A 25,679-nucleotide genomic window follows, 5' to 3' on the forward strand; every position below is an offset into this window, starting at 1 on the left:
ATTCATATCAGTGGGAGCCTCTAACAAAGAAAAAAGATTAGAATAGCACTTTATTTTGCTGTCTAGGCTTTGTTCCTATCTCAGTTAACATGGCGTAAACCTGGAATAATTCCATTGCAACAAATTGAGAATTTCTTGCATCAGTGATAGAAAAATCAAATCTCTTGGCAGGGTAGGGGTTGTTTTCTGGTTTTTGATTTTTTTATTTATTTATTTATTTTTAACATGAATATGGACAGAAGCCAGCAATTGCACTGCTGCTGTCTTATGCTCTTGTGGGAAAAGGGAAATATTAAAAGTCTGGTAAACTCCTTATTGAATAAATAGTTACCTGGTAAACAGAGGCAGTACAACAGTGGGTCTCAACTGTAGTTGCACCAAATTAAGAGATGTTATGGAGGGATGCCATGACTCCAAAAGGTTGAGAACCACTGCTCTAAATAGTGAAGGTGAAGCCTGTTTTCTGGTATGGACCTGGGGACTACAGTTCCCAGCATGCCGTGTGGCCTGACAGGTTGCCTGCAATTGGCTAGCGTGTCTTCTATTTGGAACTCTGCATGTGGGTGCTGCTCCGCTGAGAGGAAGGCAGGCTTTTGCTGGCTATGAAGAAAGGTAAGTGAGCTGTGCACTTCAGGGAGGGGGGCAGTTAATATTCAGTTTCCATCTGCCTGGCTTAGTTACTGCTGTATTGCTTCTCGGAGCAGCTCCTGAAAAATGCATGCTTTGTACTGAACTGTATTAAGGCAACTTACCACAGCCCTGTATGAAGAGCTTCTGCATTGGGGATTATGCATTATTCTTAAAAAGAAGAATAAAAGAGGAAATTACTGCACGTGTAGGAGCAATTAAAAACTAAAGCTGTACATTTCACTCTGTTAAACAGTAGCTAATTAATTCCTTTCCATAAAGGAGCTTGCCTTGGTGTTTCAGCAAAAATGAATTCACAAAGTGAAAGTGATCTGATTTTTTTTTTTCACTTAAATTTTTGCTTTGGACATATTTGTTCATGACATTCTCCCCATGACATTGCAAAAGGAAGGACATTTGGCTCTATATTGCTTCTCCAGTGTCTCTCTGCTAATACAGGGTTGCTGCACTTCCCGTTGCCATGAATATGTGGAGTATTTCATGTCCATGTTCTACTGCCACTTCCAGGAACATTAAAGGCTTATCAATATATAACTGATATTTGGGAATTAATAAGCATCTAGTACATGCACCGATTTTAGAATGTTTAATCTCGGGTAGACGTAAATTTAGGAGTGCTCGGGGCTGATTCCTTGCCACAGGACAGAACTGCTTGGTTTTGCTTTGTTCCAATGTAGCCAGAACAATCTTTTCATTAGAAACAAAAGCCAAATACTCTTTTAAAACCTTGTATCCCTCATCAGCTTCTACCTCTCCAACTCTTTCTCCAAGTAGTATCTCAGTGATTAACTTTTGGTAACTTAACTGAATTAGCAACCAGTCAGAACAGATTGAAAAATATTAAACATGAAGAATAGAATTGACTTCTGCCAGAATCCAATGGCATCTTGAATTCCTGTCTCTTGCTTTTCAAAGTCTTTTAGGAAGAACACACGTGCAACCTGGACCTTATTTTAAATACTGTAAGGATTAATTGAACACTATGATGGAAAGAATGAGAGGGTGTGAGTAAATAGCTGGCTTGTGTGTATCCTCAAATGTCAGATCATTACCAAAGTTAGAAAACAGCTGATGCAGTAAGCTCAAGATGTCTGCATTTAGATCTGGTATACTTCTTGAGAAACAAAAATAATTGCCTTGTGCAACTAAACATAACAAACATGCATGCCACTTTTTCCAGGGCATCATGGGAAGTGTGAAATAAAGGTGGTATTTTACTGTGTAATACCACCCCATAAGTATTCGCTACTGCGTTTAATTTACTTATGTGTATGTATTTCTTTAAAATTAATTCTAAAGCACCACAAAATTGCCCTGCCATCACTTGTGGATATCTCACAAAATTGAACCATTTGTATGATGTGTGTAGATTTTGTTTACATATCTGACCGTGCATAATATAGGCAAAGTGAAATTGCTGCTGGATTTTAAGCCTCGCCTGCAAATCTTTGCATAAAGTTGACAGATACCATATTTCCAAGTGACTAATGCTCAGGAGAGTGTTAGAGACCAGTAAGAATCCTGGGGATTGGAGCCCTCCAGTCAAGGATATTTATGGCCCAGGCAATAGCAGTGCAAACTTGTGTTTTACTATCTAGTCAGGGTACATACGTCTGACTTAAAAGGGGGTAGGTCCTAGGAGCAAAAGGGGTATTCAGATTCTGTGGTAGTCTTGACCTCATTGATGGAACAGCCAATAGGGCTGTTGGTGACAGTCAGTAGGGATTTCATGAAGTCATGACCTCTCCCCAAGAAATCCCACTTAAACCTCCCATCGTTTCACATAAGTCCTCGTGCAGGCATTAGATAGTAATGTCCTTCCATCCGGACTAACCTGGGCTAGAGTTGAATTGTATAGACATAGTTTTGAGAAGTTTGGATTAGAAAGAAATTATATACCAATAAATGCCCAGATGTGCCCCAACCCAAACTATAGCCGCATGCTTAAAGTTGGTTGTGTTAAAAGAAGTGTGAAGAAATCCTACAATGCACTAGTGTAGAAAAACAGTATCTCCCCCCACACACATGCACACTTTTCCAGCATTGTCAGTCATTTAACATAACAGCAATCATTTCTTGCACAGCTGAAAGAATCTAAAACAGAGGCAGCTAATTTAGATTTTCAGTGGCAAATATTATAATTGCTAACAGAGCCACATAAGCAAAATCTGGCTCACTATCACTCTTTGTCCTGCTTGAAAAGTTTAGGGAAGAAATTAAAATAAGATGATTGCCGTTCAGAAATAGTGTTAGTTGTGGAAAATTGTCTCTGCTTTCTTCTCACAGGGCCAGAATTGGCCAGTTGTGCTTGCCTCAAACAATATCTTACTCTACAGATATAGCCCCTAGAAGCCTGCTTAAAGTAGGGTACAACTCAGCTGAGGGTGGTGCAGTCTTTTCCCCAGAGCTCCTCTATTCATCTCTTCCAGTCAGACCTCTCTTTTGTCATACTGAATGCACATCTGCAAGGAAAGTAACTTTCAGTTTCTGGCTGTGGAAGGCAGGAGGAGCATTCTGTACTTCATGTTATTAACCCATCCATTAAAGAAGTGCATTCTGCGATTAATCCTTCCAGACCTAATTGCTTCGACTTTATGTAAAAGTTCCCTTGGGTAAGCTGCTTTCCCATTTGAGCAAAGTTTCTTCTGACTGAATTGACTAAATACATTTCATTTGGGTTGGACGTATTTACAAGGTGGAAGTTCCAGAAACCCCAAATTGTGAATTTGGCATTGAGTGTTAAATGTGTTACACTCCTGCATAATGATACTGGGAATTTACTGCTCTCTTTAAAAGTAACCTTTCCTAACAACAAAAAAAGCTAAAATGATGCTGTCTGAAGATCTTTCCAGAGGCAAATACTTTTACAGGGAGACCGAGGCTCAATAGCTTCTGCAGTTATTTCTTCCCTTTCCTATCTGAAATTTGCTCACTTGCTCTCTGAATTTTTCACTAGGGTCCAGCTCACTGGAAAGCCCTCATTACTTTTAACAAAAACAGTGTAAGCATTAGAAAGGAAGCAGTGGGTCGATGAAGAAAGGCAGGAGTGGCAGGGAGAGAAATTAATTAATTTCAAAAGAGTCTAGACTCTTTTTACAAGACAGGTGTTAAACGTTCTACCGTGGGAGAGCTATGACTTATAGCATTCGATAAGTGTGCCGGAGGTAGTTAGCAAAAAGTGAGCAGGCACAACACTGTGTCTTTAAAAAGTCAGCCATGAAACAGAAGGCAGTCGGTGCAGCTTGTATGAGCTTCCTAACGTCATGCTGGCTCTAAGCCAGCCTGATCTTATTTCACTGTGTCAAATTGTACCTCCTTATTGAATTCCTTTGCCAGCCTACTTTATGAAAGGAAACCTTGGGGGTTCTTTTGCTCTTCTTGATAAGCTTGTAAATTTATTTGTTTTAGTTGCTTGTAGGTAGGTTTTTCTTTTTTACTTTTTTTCCTAGAAAAAAATGACAATGTGGTGTAATGTTGCCTGGTGAATGATTTCTGAGATGCTTATAAAATGGTGAATGTGTGTAACAGTTTCCAAATGAAAGTGTTCCTTGCACACTGGGGGAAGGGGGGGTGGGGGAGGCAACCTCTTGAAAGATAATCTCAGTAATTAAAAACTGGAAGTTTGTGTGCCTGTGTATTTGTTCCTAAATGAAAATACCACACTTTTGCAGCTTTATTTGTTCTTTCAGTCTTGTTTCGCTGTATTGGGCAGAATGTTTTGCGAATAGTATAATTGTTGCACTTGTCATTTTGCAGTCATCTCTTTAGACAAAGTAAGCCATCTGGGGAAATTGCATTAAATTATCTGATCTACACTACAGGAAGAAGCACCTTTTTGTTTAGTTTGTAGCAGTTGTATTTGGCGTTTTGCATCTTGCTAATCAATATAATATTATTTTTCAAAAAGTTTTTTGTTAAATAATGTCAATTTCCCCTATAGATTTTTGTAAACTTTAGATAAATATAATGATTTCCCCATTCCTCACTTCTTCCCAGGGTTCTGTGACATTTTGTTGGAATCCATTAATGCCACAGTTAGAGCATCTTGAATCTTTGGTTGGTTACACAGTGTGATAGGAATGACTTGCTAAAAAAAATTAGAAAGTCTTGGTTCACCTCTACGTGTGTCTTGTGAACATGGTAGAGGTGGAAAAACATCTATTGTGGAAAATATCCAACCACTCTGCATGGGAAACAGCGGGAACAAATTGGATTTTCTTCAAATTCACTGTGTTTATGGTGAGTCCAAGCTTATCTCTTCTGAACTCAGGACAGGTACGCAGTAGCTCAGGAAGGATGGTCTTGTGGCAGTTACGGGCTCAATTCTTGTCTCTGGCACAAGTCTCCTGTGAGACCATGAGTAAGCCGCCTGACTCGTATGTGCCTTTGTTCCCCATCTGTAAAATCGGGGTATTGATATTTCCCTATCTCACAGAGATGTTTTGAGGACAAACTTATATGCGAGTGACTCAAGATACCTGGGTGAGGGGGGACATAGAAAATACTTATAGAACATACCTAATTATTTTGGAAAAGAGTCAAATTTAACACACAATTTAACATGCAATACTGACTTTTAAAAGCAAGTACCTCTGCAGTTTGGAGCACCAGCCTCCTTCTTTTTCGTAGTTTATTAGATGCTATCAGCTCTTGTTCTGAGGAATGCAGGGCCTTACCGGTAACTTCTGCTGTCCAGTGGAAAAACTGTGGTCTAGGAGAGAACACTTGTTTCTGTTACATTATATTGCTTTACATTAAATTACTTGCTAATAATTTAACACAGTTTTTTCCCCCCTTATTGATCAGTTTCTGAAGTGAAAGAAACCTCTGTCCTTCCCATGCTTTCTGTTGACATGGAAAACAAGGAAAATGGCTCTCTGGATGTCAAAAAGTAAGTGAATCCATAATGTATAATATGATATATAGCATCCAGTATGCGTAGACAGCATGGTGATTGATTTCAAATCCTAAATGGCATGGCAGCAGAGAGGGGGACCCTGCCTCTGGGTTGGCTATAAGCTTTCTCTGTTCTCAGTTGTCTTTAGTATATTCCAGCCATGATACAGAAGTATCTCGGCCACTGAACTGTTAAAGTGAGCATGTAGAAGTTTGCGAGACTGTTAAGTAGGGTGACCATGTGTCCTGGATTGGCTGAGACAGTCCTAAATTTTGTAGGCTTTCCCGGCATCCCAGCTGGTTGGTGTAAATTGAAGCAAAAGTCCCAGATTTTGCTGCTGCAGGCAGAGGCTGCTGCTGCAAGCAGTGTCTGGCCTGGCTTCTGCTGAGCAGCAGTGGCAGGTTGGGCGGTGGCCAGCTGGGCTGCCCACCACTTCTTCCGCCTGTGGGGCATCAGCCAGGACTGGAACACCTGTGTGGGGTGAGCTGGGGCAGCTGTCTGTCACCAGCAGCCTTGTGCCCTGTCACAGTGGCCATTGCCAAGGCCTGGGCTGCATGTTGGGGCTGCTGCTGGTGGCGAGGAGGAGAGGCTGCTCCCAGCCAAGTCCAGCATCTGCACGTGAGGCATGAAGTCTGGCCATGAGCCTCCATGCTATCCTGGCCCGCCATCAGGGCTCCTGGGAGCTACAGTGCGAGGTGGGTGGGGCAGGTGCGGGTGCGTGTGCATGCACACATGAGTGCAACACTCCCCATCCCAGATTCTCTTACTGTCCTGGATTTCCTTAAGAATTATGTGGTCACCCTACTGTTAAGAGATTCGCTTCTATGCTATGCATGTGAAAATAAAGCAAATCTGAACTGTGCACTTGGTTCTGTCAAGTTTGTGATTCTGTGTAAAGAGAAGTACTTTGATTTCTGTAAAATGAAGATCTTCATAGTCTCTTATCATAACTCTGCCTGTTGGCTAATGGCAAAAACTAAAGCTATAGACAGAATACCAACATATTTAACTCTCTCATTTTCTGTTTTAACAGCTCTCTATGCACTCCCTATGCACTTTAATCCCATACCCCTCTGATATCATTGTAGGGCCTGAATTTTCTCTTATACTCTCTCTGTCTCTGCCCCAGCTGAGTTCTTCCTGATCTGCATAGGTGTAGTACATCCAGTTGGTATGATTGCTGGAAAAAGCAGATGCTGTGTGTCCTGGATGATGAATGAAGTGGGTAACTAACTGGCTGAGTTCCAGTGGTACTGATTACAGTGCTGGTGAGGTTAATTTAAATGTATTTACGATGATAAAGTATGTTAGGGTGTATAGAACCTTAAAAAGATGGCTCTAGTATTGTAAATCTAGATAAAGAAGCAACTGTATTAATTAAGGCAGAGCAGATTCAGGCCTTTGATCTCTGCATTTTTTTGTGCTGTTGTACTTTGGTCATACTAAAAGCAAAGACAGTTGTATTTCCCCAAGCAGAACTTTGATTTGTTTATATTTGTACATATATAGAGAGAAAGCAGCTTAAGCTGCAAGTATGTTGGTACCTTCCATCTGCACAATCACAGAGGGCGTGTCTACATGTGCCAATTTAAGACGCTTTAGCCATTTTTAAGGTGCATTAAGGGCGTGTGTCTACACATGCATGTCCTTAATGCGCCTTAAAAATGGTGATTTTTAAGCTATTTGCACCTAAATTTGATACCTGCAAAAACAGGTATCAAATTTAGGCATGAATAGCTAAAGTGCCTTAACACACGTGTAGATGTGCTAAGGCACATTAATGCTGTGTATGTCAACTGACTTGGGACTAACTTCAGTCAAAGTCAGCCCGCACACTGCGTTAATGTGCTTTACTGTGTGCATGAGTAGATGTATGCTTAAATTGCCTTAATGCACATTAGGCAAATGTGCATTAAGTTTAGGCACACATAAAAGTTAGTGTAGACGCACACAGTCTGAAGTAACAAATGACTTGGTCTCTAAGGGTGCCTGTACACAAGCTGGGAGGCTGCTCTGTTGCACTGTAATTACAGCACATGTGAACAGACTAGATTAATCAAGTCTCCAGCATGATGGAGGAGGAGGGGAATCTCAAAATGGGAGCAGTAAGTGGCACATGTACTGGCCCAAGGAGTTTGCTGGGAGGAAGCTGGACTCTCAAATGGTGCAGCAGCACCTTGATGGCAGAAGTGTGCTCCAGCTCAGTCTCCTGTCTTCCTCCTTCTAAGACAGATCTCTTTCCCTGCTGGCTACCCTGGCATCCACAGATCATGAAAGGTAAAGGTAATGCATGCATGGGCCATCATGTTTTGTCTGGAAGCAGGCATTTTAAACTTATGCAACTTCAACTTGGGATTTTTATCCCTTTGGACATCTAGGGCAGATTCCTCTCGGAGTCAAATCTAAAGACAGTACTGAGCACAAATGCTACACAGCTGCTGCGTACCGTGGCTTCTGCTGGGAACATGAGCAGTTTTCAGAGGCATTTGTCTCGTAGGTGCACAGATTCCATGGTGGTAAGTGTAGTCGCAATCATAGGCAGATAAATGAGAGAGAATATTTCCAGTCCCTCCCCTTTGCATCTGATCTGTAAAGATAGCTCATCTCTCCTTAAAGCTCCCCTTCCCATGATGCTTGCAAGAAAATTGGCAATGGTTAAGTTCTTAAGCATGACAGCAATGCAACTCCTCAGCATAGCTGTTGCTTCAAGAAGCTTATGCAGCACCTGGTTACCCCATAACAAGTGCTGTGGTGACAGCCCTCAGAACTGGCGAACTTCCTCTCCTTTAATCATGGGTTACAATACTTGTAATTCACATTAATCTATGCAGAAAAAAATATACATATAATATGCCATACACATCTCTCAGAAACTATCTTCAATTAGGAACCTTTTCTTTACTGTGGGTGCTTCAGGGGTGAAGCAGTCAAAACAAGGACAGTTTACCCTTAGACTCATATGATAAAGACTTATCTACTGAACTGAGGATAGCCTTTTAAAGTTGATGGGAACTGTAATTAAACTGAGCAAAAACTTTGTAATCTAAATGAATGTATATGGGGTGGATGTGTGTGCTTGTCTCCAAAAGGAAGTATTCAGAGGTAGCTGAAGGGGAAGTAGATAGATTTAATGAAATCTGTTTTTTTCACAGCTATATGTTTCAAGGTCTTGCTGCTTCCACCACATGGTGGCAATAAAAGAACAAAACACAGGGACTGTGGTGACAAGTACATTTTATTCATAATCAGTGTAGCTGATATCTAGATATCTAGTTGGCTTATAGCTTTAAAAGCCACTCCTCACTCAAGGTCCAGGAAGAGTCTATGCCTTATGAGGCAGGAATGTGCAATTATTTATTGGGGCAAGTTAATCCCTGATACAGATATACTGAAGTCAATGCAGTTACAGCTGGTAAGTCCAAGCCTTTATGTGTATTTTCTGTACTATTATTATACATGGAGAAATAATACTCAGTTTAAAACCTTTTAAATCATAATTTGAAGTAGAAGTAACCTTGAAGCTAAAATCTCTTTATAAAAATAGATACAGTGCAGAGGCAATTTTATAGGTTAGATCTTTTATCTTATGTGTGGGAAGGAATAAGTGAAATTAAGCACTTTTTACATTTTTTTTTAATTTCCAGTGTTTTAACTGAGAGATGATGAAGTTTGTTGGTGTCATATCATCGGCATAGGCTTTCTCAGTTCACCGATTTGATGTAATACTTGTCTCTCCATTCCTACAAAGTACTGCTTTGACTGCCCTGAAGAGTAAGGGGACTGAGGTGTTTAAAGTATGTTTTAGTTTTTAAGCATCCCAGGCTCAGCAGGAACACTGCTGGAAGACATTCTTTACTGACAAAAAACATCTGCAGTGCATTCCCAGTATCCAGCTGAGGAGTGGGATTTTTGGTCATTCCAGAGATTTTTGGTCACTGCAGACAGATATGTGGCTCAGTATGCTTGAAAGCAATGAAAATAAGATGAAATACAGCATTATGTATGAGAGGCTCTCCCAGGCTGGCCCTTCATAGTGTTTGGATCATTCCTGCGGAATTCATTTGTCATAAGTGACAGAAATGCTTTAAAAAAAAGGCCAAACAAATGCTGTTGTGCAAAGTAAAGCATACACTGCTATATAACTCTCTAGAGTCAGAATTTTGTTGATGCATAGACATACAAATTCAAGGAGCCAGAGGGAAGCAGTAGCCTCAAAGTTGACCACTCTCCCAGTCAAATTTCAAACAGTCATAAAAGTTGGAGACACCAAAGAAAAAAGAGAACTTGGAGCCATCCTCTGTGATTCTGCTTGTTCCTCTCTGTGGCTGATTTAAAAACAGCAAGGGTACCTTGGGCTCCTTACTGACAGAGGTTATCAGTGCATATTTTAGTGTAGTCAGTCTTCTGTCCACTCAGACACACAGTGATTTGGTATCTAGCAAGGCTGGCTACAGGCACCTGTCTACTCAACCTGAGTAGGACAGGGCAGAGATGGTGTGGTAGGAAGAAGAACCTCTTGAAGAACAAGCCAAAACCCACCACCTGATGTTTGGCATTTATGCTGTATGTGATATGTCTCTCTGTGGACCAAGACCTTGTAGTGGTGGAGAGGCTTGTGTTGTGTCCCATGATCCTCTGAGCTATGTCACCCTTAATCTGACACTCCTGGTAGGGTCAATCATGGTGAACAGGCCTGAAGGGAGGTTCCAGACAAACCACGGTCCAACCCGAAGTCCTCAGTGGTGGATCCGATAGAAGATGTCAAGATCTCAACAGCTGTAAAGAAGAAAGAAGGCTGCAGAAAAATGGAGGTCTCCTGTCATTTAGTGTCCTCCCTTGCCCCTGTGCTCAGATCTCCACCTTGTCAAGATCATGTAGTTGCTGTTTCTGTGCACCAGCTTCCTCACATTAAACGAAGTCATGCACAGGCTTCTACCACAGGAAACAGTGCAGTCTCCTGTGCCAACTTCCAAAAGCCCTGCAGCAATGCATTACTGGTGATGGACAGGACTAGTAAATCCAGAAGTCTCCAGCCACAAATCTGCATGCAGATAGCAGTAGTCTGATGGTCATCTTGAACCTAGGTTGAGAGGGAGAGCAATTCAGCAGCTGGGTTACTGTGACTGGGCTGTCCTATTCAGGATCCCCTCTACTCACTCTACATGATGAAGGGGCTAGAAAAGGTGCCTGAAACCTAGGCTGTCTTATCTTTTCCTGTCTGGATAACCATGTCCTTTGGGATCATACTCTCTGCAGTCAAAAACATCATAAGAAGATAATGAGTTTCACAAACACACCTTGATGGATAACCAAGGCAACAAATGACCAGAAAGAAAAACTGCCATCAACTCCAGGGAACTAGTGAGATATAACATTGAAATTGAAGCTCTGAGTGAGACAAGACAACTGGAAGAGGGTCAACTGTGGGAAGAGGTTGGAGGCTGCACCTTCTTCTGGAAAGGGAAACCAGCCTAGGACAGACACATTTGTGGCATTGGTATTGCTATCAAGAATCAGCTCGTCAGACAACGTACGTCTTATGACCTTCCATCTTAGGCTCAGCAACAGCCAGTACACCACTATCATCAGTGTATATGCCCCAATGCCTGATGTTGTTGATGATGTCAAAGCACAGTTGTACTCCAACCTTAACCACATACTGACTAACACTCACAAAGAGGATAAGATCTTTCTTCTCAGTGACTTAAACACCAGAGTCAGATGTGACCTGGAACTCTGGAGTGGCACCATTGGGAAGGAAGGAATAGGGAAAGTCAACTCCAAAGGCATCCCTGTGAGCAAATGCATGGAGCACAGTCTTGTCATCACAAACACCATCTTCAGGCAGAGAGGCCACCTGGAAGCACCCTTGCTCTAAGCACTGGCTTCTTCTTGACTATGCTGTTGTTAGAGCCCATGACTGGATGGATATCAATATCATGTGAGCCACACGAGGAACTGATGACTGCTGAACAGATCACCATCTTATCAGATCCATTATGAACATTCAGCTTGCTCTGAAACACCAAAAACAGCCCAAACCAATATGAAGGACTCTCAACACCAAATCTCTTCAAAACCCAAAGATCTGTAAGGATACTCCAATGGTGTCTCCATTAAAAGATCTCTGCCCTGTCCACAAATAAAGGCAACATTGAGGAACTATGGAAGGGGTTTAAAACTCCCATATGGCCTGTGCTGAATCCATTGACTATACCACCCATTGACACCAAGACTGGTTCAGCGAGAGCTGAGATCCAAGCCTTCCTCAACCAAAATAGAAGGACTTATTCTGCTTCGCAAGATGATATCTCATCTCAGCAGGAGGATGAGATGTATCAGCTCCTCAGAGCCAAAGCTCAAAGGAAGATCTGGGAAATCAAAAATCAGTGGTGACAAGATAAAGCCAAGGAGATTCAGCTTTATGCTGACAAATGTGTCATGCATAGCTTTTTCCAGGGAAGAAAAGCCATCTATAGCCCAACTTCCCATGGTCCAACAGTCCTGTGATCACAGGATAGCTCAATGCCCCTCAAAGACAATCTATCCAAGCTAGATAGAAAGAACCCATTGAGGCACTCCTGAACTCAGCTGACTGTAGCAGATACCACCATTGAATTCATCCCCCAAAACCCTGAAAGGGGATCTGTCACCACCCCTAGAAGAAGTCTGGTATTCCAGCAAGGAAACCAAGAACAAAAAGGCTACTGGGCTGGATGGCATACCTGCTGAAATCAACAAGCCTGGTGGTGAGGAACTGTTACTGAGAGTCTATGAATTTATTCTCCCAACTTGGAACAGTGAAGAGATCACTGGAGATCTAAGGAATGCCAACATTGTGACCTATCATGAGGAAAAGAGATAAGTTTTTGTGTGGGAATATCGAGGTATTGCCCTCCTTTCTACAGCAGGGAGAACTCTTGCCTGCATCCTCCTGAACAGTTGTTTACCTCTTGCTGAGGAAGTCCTGCCAGAATCTCATTCTGGTTTCAGGCTATCCTGTGGGGCAGTTGACATGATCTTTGCCCACCAGGTCCAAGAAAAGTGTCAACAACAACATCAGGACTTGTATATGGCCTTCATTGACCTCACTAAAGCTTTTGATTCCATAAACTGTGAAGCCTTGTAGAAAGTACTGGCTAGATTTGGATGCCCTGAAAAGCACATCAATGTCCTGAAGCTTCTCCACAACCAGATGTTTACAACCAATATACATAGTGAATTGGAGACAGATCTATGTGTCATTCAAATGGGTCAAGCAAGGAAGCATCATCACCCCAGCTCTGTTCTCCATTTATTTTGACAGTCATTCTGTTTCTCATTGAGGACTGCCTTCTTTCCAGAATGAACATTGATGAAGAGCCCTCCATCTGTTCAGTGCTCAGTCTGGGTCATTTTTGCTCAAAGATCAAAGTACTCAAAACAACCATCCTTGACCTTTAATATACCAGTGACTGCACCATCCTTGCACAGTCTAAGGAAGACCTCCAGACCGCACTGGATCTTTTGAAGGAGCCTACCAAACTTTGGGCTTCTCTCTCAACATCAAGAAGACTAAAGTGTTCTATCAGCCTGCCCCAGGCCATTATGTGACCCCTCTCTGCAAAATACCATTGAGAGAGAGACCCTGGAGGCAGTTGAGCCTTTCCCCTACCTCAGTAGCCATCTCAGAGAGTGAATATTGATGAGAAGATCCAGCACAGTATCTGGTATGCAAATGCCTCCTTTGGGAAATTGCTTTAACATGTCTATTCATTGCAATATCTAGGAAGACACAAAGATCCAGCTCTACAGTGCAGTCATCATCCCCACTCTCCTCTACAGATACATAATGTGAGCGACCTACTGTCATAATCTCAAGGTAAAGAAGAGAGAGTGGAGGAAGAAGGAAGAAGAGAGGAATCCTAGCCTGCAGCCTTCTCTTCCCTGTGGAAAGACCTGCAACTTCTGCAGACAGATCTGTGATTCAAGCATCAGACTTTTAAATCATCTCAAAACTCATCAATGAGCCATGGTAAAGATCATCCTCAAATAAGGGGATTGCTGATGTATGCAATACCAAAGTATTTCCAAAAATGTCATGTATGCAATACCAGAATATATCCAAAAATTAGATCCTAGTTTTGGATCCCAGTTGCCATGATTCTGGCAATTTGGGGGATTGTCTGTCCACCAGGAACAGAACAGCACTGACACCATGGTTGAGGAAGGGGGCTGTATAAGTGTCTACGTAGATGGCTGAAGCATAAAATGTGTGTGAACACGGATGAGGCCCTATGAGCAGCAGGAACTCTCTTCACCATGAATTTGGCTCTTAGTTTAGGTGTAAGCTACAGATATGAACCTCACAACGTTGCCATTGCTTTCACTGTTAGCTCACAGTATAGTTCACTGTTGACTGACAGATGCATGGAGAGAAGGAGTGATTCAACAGAATTATCTTTTAAATATCCAAAACAATTGAAAGTAGCCTTTTTTTGCAGGAGTTGCTAGTACCGTCTTTCTGAACGCCTTGATTATGTGAACTTTGTTAGAGTTTGAAGTTCATGGGCTCATTGTACATACAGAGATATACCTGTATGTGCTGTGCATCTGGAATTAAATTTTGAGGTTGAAGACTGCTCATAGTAAAGGAACTGTAGCAGTCTCTGCTTTCATATTCAAGCTACAGTGTGTTAGAGCTGTAAATATCTGATCCAAATTTCTGTTCTTGAACATATGCATGTAAATCCCAGTAACTTCCATGAGCTTCTTGGGCACCTTTTTGAAGGTTGAATGTGGCCTTTTTCATATTCATATTCAAAATATTTGTTATATTCAAGCCTTGCTCTTTGACACTGTTTATCTTTTAAGACTCCTTTAACTCATTGGAATTGTGGTGGTGATTAGCTTAATTTCAGAAGTATATACATCTAGTTATAACTTTTTGTTTCATCACTGATGCTACAGTTAATACCATTGACAAGGATGACACCATTCAGTAAGGGCTGTAGGAAAGAAGGGCTCAAAGGGACTTCACAAGGTCATCTCGTGCAGCCCTGGCTCAAAGCAGGATCATCCATCACTAAGCCATCCCATGTAACTAAACTATCTAACCTGCTTTTGAAAGTTTCCAAGGATGGAGATTCCACAATTTCTCTGAGTATCCTGGTTCAGTTCTTGTCCACTTGATCACTTCTCTTGATTTGCAAGCCACGCCTGTTAATACAACCCAGGATGCTGTTGGCTTTTGTTTGTAACACGAGCACACTCCTTGGCTCATATTCAGCTTAAGATCCACCATAACCCCCAACTCCTTCTCTGCAGTACTTCAACCTAACCACTCATTCCCCAGTCTGTATTGTTGCATGCAGTTATTCCATACTAAGTGCAGGACTTTGCACTTGTCCTTGTTGAATCTTATCTCATTGATCGCAGACCATTTCTCCAGTCTATCCAGGTTGTTCTGGATCCTAACCCCTGCCCTCCAGAGTATCTGCAGTTCCACCCACCTTGGTTCTAAGCATGCGCTTGATCCCATCATCCAAATCAGTAATGAAGATATTAAACAATACCAGATCTAGGATAGACCCCTGGGGACCCATTTGATACTTCTTCCCAACTAGACACTGAGCCATTAGGGACTATTTGCTGGCCACGATGATCCAGCCTGTTTGAGGAACGTTTGTGGCAAACTTCTTCAGTATTTTGAAAGTTCAAGCCATAGAAGCATTTTAGAAAAGTACTGATAGTTGCTTGCTTTGAGTGTTTCCCACACTGGTCATTTCCATAAATTAGTGCTTGAAAAGGAAGCCAGTGTAGCTGCATGCAGCTCTGACCAACACCTTGCAGAAAAAAAGTTTATCTGTGAGACAATGGCAGGCTCAGGATAAGGGATGCTGTCTGAAATTGCTCTGAATTAATAACCAATAGAAAGCGTTTATAGATTTCATAGATTTTCAGGGTCAGAAGGGACCTCAGCAGATTGAGTCTGATCCCCTGCCCTGGGCAGGAAAGAGTGCTGGGGTCAGATGATCCCAGCCAGGTGTTTGTCCAGTCTCTTCTTAAGAAGGATTTGTTATTTCTGCTGCTGAAACAGCTGGTCTAAGTCAACTGAATAAGGAATGGATTCTGATTATGTTTAACAGATGTTTTCTAGGGCTCATAGCTGATTAGAAAATCCATAGATTTGTTAAGTCTTAACAGCAATTTTGGACACTTGTGTAACACGAGTATTTACAGAGCTTATCACTGTATGTGTATCCCTGATTTAGAAAAAAATATGTAAGTATATATTTTAATAGAGGTATGTACAAAGATGTTAGTCCATGAAGAAACATAATCTGATCTTCAAAAAGACTGGAAAATCAAGGACAGTACATGAGAAATCTTTTGTACAGAGCTTGGTAGAAGAAAACAAATAGCAAAGTGTTGAGAGACCAGAGTCGAAGTCTCAAACATGGTAGGCCCTGGGCTCCAGTGCCAGGAGGTTGTGGGAGAGCTCGAATGCATCATTTTCAGGGCCTGGGTAAGAGAGGCGACTTACCCTGGCTAATTTTAAGATGGAAATCTACGTGCTTCTAAAAGGAGAAGCATCCAACTGTTGTGTGTTGACCTTGTTATCAGGTCACTGAAGTGGGAGTCAATATGAGCAACCATTTTTTCTGTATAAGGGCTGCAAAAGACACCTTCTATCTTGCAGAAAATGTGGCTGGGGTGCACACACAGGAGTATGTGCACATTTAGTGATTACTTGTCTGGATTTGCATTTTGCAGTTCAGTAGAAAACGGGCGACCTCCTGACCCTGCTGACTGGGCTGTTACTGATGTTGTAAATTACTTCAGAACTGCAGGATTTGAAGAACAAGCCATTGCTTTTCAAGAACAGGTAACTTGGGAAGCCCATGTTAACCCTTCAACTGCCACAATGCTTTGATACCTCATATTGTGCCACAGGGACTCACTGTACAAAAGTTACTGCACAGGCAATTGGAGAGGGCTCCTTGGAAGGGCTCATGTGTGTGACTGCTCCTGGGTTTTTTATCTTTGCATGCTTTTTCCTTTCACAAAGCACTGCTGGAGGAAAGCTAGTCTTGTAATTCTAGCACTAGTCTGGAAGCTAAAAAAAAAAAAAAAAAAAAAATGCTGAACGGTGTTCCTGGCTTGGGCTACAGTCTTCTTGTACAAGCCTGGTCAAGTCACTATTTCAGCTTCACTGTACGTTAAACAGGGATAGGATTTTCCTACCTTAGAGATGCATTGTGCATGTAAATCCAGGAATGCATGGCAGATGCTGATGCTCTGAAAAGCAAATTGCTGTGGGAAGAGCATGTCAGCAAAGTGGGGCAGGGGCTGCTTTGTTCAATTTGAGACCTTCTCTCGTGGTTTGGGTAAAGGGTTCCAGGCAAAAGTTAGCTAAAAAGAGAAGGAAACAGCATGTTGAAAGTAGAGGAAAGAGGTCATACTCCTGCATGGCAGCCATTTCTCTGCCATGTGAAGGATCCATGGCCTTAAAAATGGACAGAAAGGGCAACCAGAGAGTGGATTACGCTAGAAGCTGATAAGGAGAAATGTGGAGCCTTTCTCTTACCCATCACTGCTTCAAGTGTGGCCCATGTCACAACTGAACAGGGAGAGCTTCAATGTCCCATGTAAAAAGACTCTACTATTTACATAACCACCATGAGATGGTACCAACTAACATATTTGCTAGCAGTGTCTGTTGGCAGCAAGGTTGAATGATTGAACAGGTCCTTGAAACTGTGCCAGCTGCACACTGCTGAGGCATATGAGTGAAACAGTGTCAGGAAAATTGCTTGCTTACGCACTACCATGTAGTGCGTATGTAAATCCAGATTTTAGAAACCAGGTCTATCAGTCTGGCTCACACTTTGTGAACACTAATCCCCAACTGTACAGATTTGGGGACTTAAATTTAGACAGCAAAGTTTGTATTAATGTAGCAGAATAAGTGGTCTGGTTTTTTGCAAGATGCAGTATTCCTGGGCATAGCAACACTCTTAAATATCAGGTTTAGGTGCCTCAGTATGGATTTAGCTGCCCAAGTTTAAGTCTCCAAACTCAAATGCTTTCCCCAAATGGTATATTAACAGTGAATGAATGAACGAACGAATGAATGAATACCAAAGTAATCTGATCTGATGAGAGCGGTGATGTTCTGGAAACACTTGTCTTTTTATTCTTTACATCCTTCACTGAGATGTTATTTCCTACAGTTCAGGATCTGATAAATTCAAAAATACTGGTGAGAGAAATCACACTGATGAGCCAAATAATATCAATCTCTTTCCTGACAAGCTGTTTCTACCTGTTTTCTTTGTTTGCTTTTTAAGATTTTTTACAAATTAAAGGGTTCTGTTTCGGTGAAGTAAAATTTGAACTGGGAAGCTAGATAGCTGGAATGTTTACCTAGTTTCATATGTAACAAGCATTTGAATCATATTTTCCCTCTCCCAATACAACAAACCCATTTTAATGGACCTACGATGATTACCAAAAGTTAAAATTCTCACATATTTAAAATATTTCAGAACCAATATTCTGACTCTTTGCCTTCTACCGATATACTGGTATACTGATATACCTCCCTTGAACTGAAAGACTGCTTATTTAATTAGAGATGGTTCTGAACTTGTCAAATACTTGTTTCCCCATCTATCCACCTCCTTAAAATTTGCCATAAACTCTTTCAGAGGTTGATGGTCTAACCTCTTGTGGTCACCAAAAACAGCCTGCCACAGAGCTGCCTTAGCATTGTTTTGCGCAGTGCAGTTAAATATGATAATGAATACAGAACTCTTCAAAAACAAATGCAGCATTGAAAGAAGAATAAAGTTAGCCTCCTGCACTGGGTTAATTTAGCTGATTTAAGAGCTTAAAAAAATAAAACCCAAATGATTGTAATTTATAAGTACAGTGTAGTAGCTAAATTATATCTTTTATTCTTGTGGGAAAAACTAGCCTTGTTTTGGGTATTTCCCCAGAAGGGGTCAAGTAGGCTCTTTCTGCAGCTGTTTTTAATTTGTTAGCATATTTTATATTTCAAGGGGTACATTTAACATTAAATTAATACAACACAATAAACTTCAGAGCAGTTCATGCCAGAATCAACTGGTCCCAGGCACAGCATATACACACGTGCCTGGGACAGCTGCAATTTGAGCCGGGGTGGAGCAGGCCCCTGGCTGGCTGGGCTGACTGGATGCAGTAAAGTACTCCACTCTCAGATAGTATAGTCCCCATCAGTACTATCCTACAGCTGAGTTAATTAGTTTACCGTGCCCTTGTACCGGTGCATATGTGGATTGTGACACTTTACTGCAAAGCTAATTAGTCAACTCTGCAGTAAAGCGCAGGTGCAGATGCACCCAAGATGAACAAATAAGCAATCAAGTGTTTTACCCAAATTTAATAATTCTTGATCAAGAAAATCACCTGCAACTTCTTTCTGCCCACACAGGAAGGATGGTTTTATGTGTAAGACGGACACAAACTAAGGATTCAGGGACCCTGGCTTTTCTTTCCGAACCCGGTGGCATATGCCTATGTGACTTCAGTCAAATATCTTAACTTCTTAGTACCTCAGTTAACTTGCCAATAATGTAGCAGTAAAAACTCCTAACCTTACAGCAGCACTATTAAGCCAACCCACTAAGGTCTGGGACAGACACTGCATAACCCATAGTCTGATACTACACTCAACCAGGTTTATCTCAAACCGGTTTCAGCCATTTTCAAACTGGTTTATGTGCATTGAACATCTGCTCCAGTACAGGTTTAAACCGGTTTCTGATCATCACTTAAACCAGTTTATGTATAATGTCTGTCCCTAGCCTAAAAGAACTGTGAGACTACAGTATGGAAAGAAGTGTAGAAGCACAAAGTACTTTTATTTTATTAATTAGAAAAATATAATAAAAATACAAGTTATCTTGATGACAGTGAAGTAGGACGGCTGCCGTGGTTTTGTGGGGAAAGCTGCTAGCCATCAAGAGTCTGTTTATCTATGTATTTCTGTTAGTTGTTGCGTCTCTAAGGCTCCTCAGATTTGTTTTCCTCTTGGAACCCATCCATTATGGCAACACAGCAGGACCAGTGCCAGCATTGTCCTTCTCTGCTGGCCTCTGTCTACTCTCACACATGGTCACAGAGCAGACAGCAGGAGTTAATACTGCTTCAGGATTTTCCACTTTCACTTCAGCAACTTTCCAAGGGACAGGTACGAGCTGGTCCATCTTCTTATTCCTCTTGTCCCACTGATGTGGAGGGGAAATGTGATTGTGTGTGTGTGTGTGGTAGGAAGTAAGCTACTTCATCTACCCATGCCATGGAAAATCGTTCTCCACTGAACTGTTTCCTCCTTCATCATTAAGTAGAGGGAACACAAAGATCATTTTTGTTTACAGGGGTTGGACAAAACATACACCTATCTAGGTATTATTGGAAAATGTGACTTCCGGCTTTGTAGACCACTCCACCTTTTAGTAATGGAAACTAATTCTATGCTGCCTTTGGAATGAGCTTGTAATTCATCTTTTGACTCTTTTGTAAAATACTCTGACATTCTATATGTAACAGTAAAATTCTCAGTGCCAGTACCAAAAATAACCCCACCGATATTCTTGGCTGTATCGTAGCAAAGGTTTACAATTCATGGATGCCATATGTAGTTCTCTGTAACCACTGGCACAACAATTTAACCAATGGGATTGCAGAATGCAAATAAAGTAACATCATCAGTATGGTTATTCTCTGATGTCACAATCACTCTATGCCACCAATGACAACTATCTTGAAATTAAACCACTGGCTTTTTGTGTCTTTCTGACAAAGATACCTTTATAAAAGCCCAATCATGGAGAAGCATAGAGGGATGCTTTGTTTATCACTTTAATGTGAACTTACTTAATTTTTAAAAACTTGCAGTGTTTCTTCATATACAGCTGAGAGGAATCACTTTCACTGCATCTTCTGTGATTATTAAGAAGAAGATCTTCATTTTATTGTTGAGACAAGATGGTGAATTATTATGAGGTTCTAGGAGTGAAAAAAAATGCCTCTGCTGATGATATTAAAAAGGCCTACCGAAAGCTGGCTTTGAAATTGCATCCAGATAAAAATCCAGAGAATAAAGAGGGAGCAGAAAGGGAATTTGTTGAAGTCTTTAAGGCTTATGAGGTTTTATCTGATGCTAAAAAACGGAATGTCTATGACAAATCTACTGAAGGAGTTTTAATTAGACAACAAAGAAAAGGTGGAGGTAAAGGTGAAAGAAAAGAAAAAGATAGGAAGAGAGAGAAATTCAAAGAAGGGAAACACTTTGATTCTGAATTCACATTGGGTAGCCTGTACCCAAATGTTTTTGAAGGAACAGATGCCTTTTCAGGGAAACTCTTGGATGATGCATTTGAAGCCTTTTCTGACATTCCTGGAAGACTCCATGGACGAAGACGCAGAGGCAATGAAGGATATTCTGTCTCTATTTCTGGAGTGTCTCCTATTTCAGGGACTGGATTTACCTCATTTGGTTCTCAGCAAGCTCGGGGCTGCTCTTCATCCACCATCACATCACTCAACAACAGTGGGAAAGGCAACTTCAAATCAATCATAACGACCAGCAAAATAGTTAATGGTGTCAAAGTCACCACCAAAAGAATTGTGGTGAATGGAAGAGAGAGAATAGAAACCATTATTGACCATTAACATTCTCAACAGCAGGTGGTAAGAGGCCACGGATATAATTTAATAACAAGTTATTGTAAAGACATTGTCAGATGTTAAGCTATGACACATTGTTTTAGGAACTAATAGAAATAGTTAGTAGGGAGATTTCAAACAGCTTATACTTTGTTTCATGTAGCTTAAAGGAAAGTATTTATAAATAGCTCATCTAGATTTAGTGTAAAAGTACCATAGATTTATGGATTAAGTCTTGTATTGGTATGAATCAAACATTTTAAAGACTGAAAAAAAAATACACACACACACACACACACATATATAATTTCTCTGCACTTTGCATTTATTAATCTTTATCTAAGACACAGTGATCTCAGTTCAGGCAAATCAATGTGAACACAATCATGAATCTTTTGTTTCTCATGATTTTGACTGTGAACCAAAATGCTCTCTGTCATGAAGTTCACATTTCCTGGGCAAGCATTACTGATATAAATTTGTTAAAAAAAAAAAAATTACCACTGGAAGTTTGTAAACAGAAAATAACAATACATTTTGGGGGAGTTTTCTTTTTGCATAAATGCTGACAGCTTAGGATATTTTAATAAACAATTAACTATATATTGTAGTGTAGGCAAAGAGGTTTGAGTACAAGTTATAAACTATTTGTTAGTCTTTTGTGAACAAATTCAGAATCCCTAAATGCTTTACTTTATTAAATCAAATTACAGAAAAGGTTGTGTAGCGTAACTGCATCAAGGCACATAATTCTCAGGAACTCAACATCCAAAAGTAATTCACTTCAGCCCTATGATGCCAATTACTGCTCTTCAGACTCTGGTGTGTGTAAAGCTACTATAGGTGTAGTTTGGAGAGTGTCATATAATGTGATTGCTTTAAAAAGATAGTTTTATGCTTAAAGCACAGAAGTAGGTATTAGGGGATCTGGGTTCTATTTCTGCCTCTGTGATCATGTAGAAGTTATCGACAATGAATTTTTCAAAAATAATCTCAGATGGACAGAGCATGAGATGAGAAAGCATGATTGTCCTAATTTCATAGACAGGGAACTCAGGTGCACAGATACTTAGTGACCTGGGTCACACAAAACAATATCTAACCTAATTGAACATGAAACTTAGATCTCTGAATCCCAGTTCACGGCCTTTCCCACAAGACTTCTTTTCCCTTTCTGTCTAATACTAAAACAAGCTACACCATCTGTACCTATTCATTTGAAGTAAACATATGGTGGAAGGAAAAAATCTCACATATGGATGCCTCAAGTTAGGCGCCTGCATGAATGACACGTTTCCTATTGCTGCCAGAATCCATGGACTTGGCAGGTACTTTAACACTTTTGAAAATCAGGGCAGTAGTAGCCAGTGTTCATTTGCAGATGGTCAACATTTAGAAAAGATCAAGCCTTTATTTTTTATTTTCATTACTGATCCTCTGTTTTATTTCTATGTCTGTTGCAAAGCTCTTCTTTTTAGATTTATACATTGGCCTTAATTATTCTTTAATTCTTCTTGTAGGAAATAGATGGGAAATCGTTACTACTGATGACAAGAAATGATGTATTGACTGGACTTTCATTAAAACTGGGGCCAGCTTTGAAAATCTATGAGTATCACATAAAACCTCTACAGACACAACATCTAAAGAATAATTCTTTATAACAAACTGTCTCTTTGGGGTAACATTGTGCCTCAAATAATAAATAAGCAATTTGGTTTCATATAATGGAACTATGTAAAACAAGAATATATATGTTAAGAATTTAAACAAAATGAAAATGATATATATCCTATTGGATAGATTTGGCAATGTAGTGCACTAAGTTGATTCAGAGTGGTGGTATGAATTTTCAGATAGTACCTAAAACTTTTCTCTTTCAGCTTCTTTACTGAAGACACTGGGATAGTCAGATCATTATATCGTGATGAGAAAGAGAAGAAGGTTTTTTCTTCATTTTTAAGCCACACAAGAGGTTGACTTTTAAGAGTTACTGAAAATACCAAAACAGGTTTATTTACGTACATCTCTAGGGTTGAAACAGCAAAAGGAGATTTTGTTTTATGCCAAATACCTGCTGAAGTTACTGCTTCTTGTAATTTATGGAACTAGACTGGGATTTGCCAACTCGCCCTTTTTTTGCGGAGGGTCCTATATTTGACCTTATTAAGGTTTACTTGTGGTATGTTGCAATGTTTAATGCTGTACATACAACTAACATAGCCCCTTCTATAGCAGAAGGCGTTGCTGAGAGTTAAAACTGGGTTGTGTATTTTGGGTGTCATTTATATTTTCAGCTTGTTTTCACCCAGTTTTAATAGTAGTTCTAGATACGGTATGGTTGTTTTTAAAAAGCCTGTATTGCTTTGTGAAATAAAAATGTTTGTTTTATTTTTTTTATTTATAACAACTTGTTTTCTAACAATTTTTGCAGAAGGTTGTAAAAATAAGTTCTGCACATTTTTTAATATTATTGTATTTCATGGTGTTGTAATGAATAATTTTTGATGCTTTACTTGACTTATGGCTTAGATGCTTGTTTCCAAAAACTTGAAAAAAGCTGTCTTGTTACCATACATCTCTGTTAAAAGAGAGTCTTGTTCAATCTGTTTGTACCAGTTCCCTATTTGATAGGCTGCTTGCTATTTCAATAAAGCATTCTTTATGTTTTGATTCAGTTTTCTTTAGAGTGATCAGCTGTCTCCATGTTATCTTAGTTGTAGTTGTATCATATGGAAGTTCCTAATACTCTATTTACACAGTAGCATGAATTCAGAAGACTTCTCGATGTTCTGTGTTGTCATTTCTTTAAATGTTTTGCTTTCTTATCTATCCATTCACATTTTTGGCACCTGATTTTCATCTGTTATAAACTGATATAGCTCTATTGACTGTGAGATGATCACAGAGGCAGTGAAAAGGGGCTGGGGTCCCAGCTTTCACTTACTGTAGGAGTAAGAACATGCTGACCAGACATTTACCACAAACATGGCAAGTTCCCAACACTTCTAACTCCCTGCAAATTTAATTTGGACATGGACATGAGCAAATTTGTGGATATGGACAAATTTGCTCATTTGTCCATACCCACAGAAATTCATAGAATAGGATAGAAGTTATTTTCTTAGGAAACCGTCTCCTATATTACTTTTGATGGTCTCAGTGAGGACCTATGCAAAACATGGGAGGTGATGGTACTGCTCTACTCAGAACTGGTTAGCTTCAGCTGCAGGATTGGCTTGTTATCAGAACTCCATTTTAAGAAAGATATAGAAAAACTGGAAAAGGTCCATTAAATATAATACTGTATTTGTAAGTGCATGAAGTAATCATTAATATACATAATACAAAGAATTATATCAAAATATTCATTGACTGTAGAGAATGACAGTTGCCAATTCAAATCTCTGCAATGTAACAAAGCTGATTTACTCAGATTCTTTTGCAGTTCTTCTTGCCATGTTTTAAGAGCAAATGAGTTTGATTCAAAAGCACCCAGACCCATTTTCTCCTTTAATCAGTATTTTGAACTGGCTCGTGCAAGCAGAGGCAACTCGCTAGCAGGATGAAAAGGAATTTGGAGGCAGCTGTGCAGAATAGAAGTGAGTTGGTTACTATCTGTGATCATTGTGTTTCTTTACCATTTTGTTAGCTTTCCTGTGCTGTCATAGTCTCTGCACGCTCCACTGCTCGGTTTTGCTTTATTAAATGATTGGTGGTATTTTTGAAAACCTCTGCTTCAGTACAGATTGTGAGTCATTTGAAAGAGGAAGCCAAAGCCAGATGTTTTCAGCTAACAGACCCTCTCTTTCCCTCACCAAACATGTAACTTATGAAATGTTGAGCCAGAGACGATACAAATAGTCTATTCACCTCTCTCTAGCTACAGACACACAAGGAAGGCATGGTCTGCTGTTTTGCTCCTGAAACGGGTCCTATATTCCCAACTCACTAATGGCCACTGCTCTAGAGGTGGGCAAAAGACACCTTGGAAACCTTAAAAGCCAATCTGAAGAAATTTGATATTAATATCAATACCTGGGAAACTTGCGCACTGAATCATCCCTTGTGAAATACAAGGCATTGGCTATTTTGACCAAACCTCACTATTAGGCCTGTGTGGCTAGGGAAGTATTTCATTCAGATTTGGATTCTAACAATTCGGAGGACAGTGATTCAATTCAGATATTCGGATCACTGTCCTGAATCGAGTTGGCCAAATCGGCTTCGCAAGATTCGGCACCGATTTGGAGAGATTAGGTGACTTGGCCATAGACTATAATGGGGAATCACTGAAATACCTATAACTTTGACATTTTTTTGTCAGATTTGGATGGAAACAGGAGGGACAGTAGCTCCTTCTGCAAGCATGAGGCCTGCCAGGTTTCAAGGAGATAGGTACAGGAGCTTCTGGGAAACTGCACCTCAAGCTTCTAAA

At 40.4% G+C, this 25,679-nt stretch overlaps 1 protein-coding gene across 5 annotated transcripts; it reads left to right on the plus strand.

Moving 5' to 3' along the window:
• The first annotated feature begins 539 nt into the window (after positions 1–539).
• Positions 540–23,914, plus strand: SAMD13 (sterile alpha motif domain containing 13). 5 transcript variants are annotated; one of them, XM_059727998.1, is made up of 5 exons: positions 574–612; positions 4,645–4,887; positions 5,455–5,539; positions 16,301–16,412; positions 22,762–23,914. In XM_059727998.1, exons 2-5 carry the CDS (start codon positions 4,836–4,838, stop codon positions 22,903–22,905), a joined length of 393 nt encoding a protein of 130 aa, XP_059583981.1. In that variant the 5' UTR covers positions 574–612; positions 4,645–4,835; the 3' UTR covers positions 22,906–23,914. The 5 variants fall into 5 exon arrangements, with proteins under 5 accessions (XP_059583982.1, XP_059583981.1, XP_059583980.1 ...); XM_059727997.1 differs by lacking the exon at positions 574–612 and adding an exon at positions 3,899–4,066; XM_059727999.1 differs by lacking the exon at positions 4,645–4,887 and having other exon boundaries at positions 540–612.
• Positions 23,915–25,679: the final 1,765 nt, after the last annotated feature.

Source organism: Alligator mississippiensis, chromosome 5 (assembly GCF_030867095.1).
Source record: "Alligator mississippiensis isolate rAllMis1 chromosome 5, rAllMis1, whole genome shotgun sequence".
In the NCBI taxonomy this organism is placed as follows: Eukaryota; Metazoa; Chordata; order Crocodylia; family Alligatoridae; genus Alligator; species Alligator mississippiensis.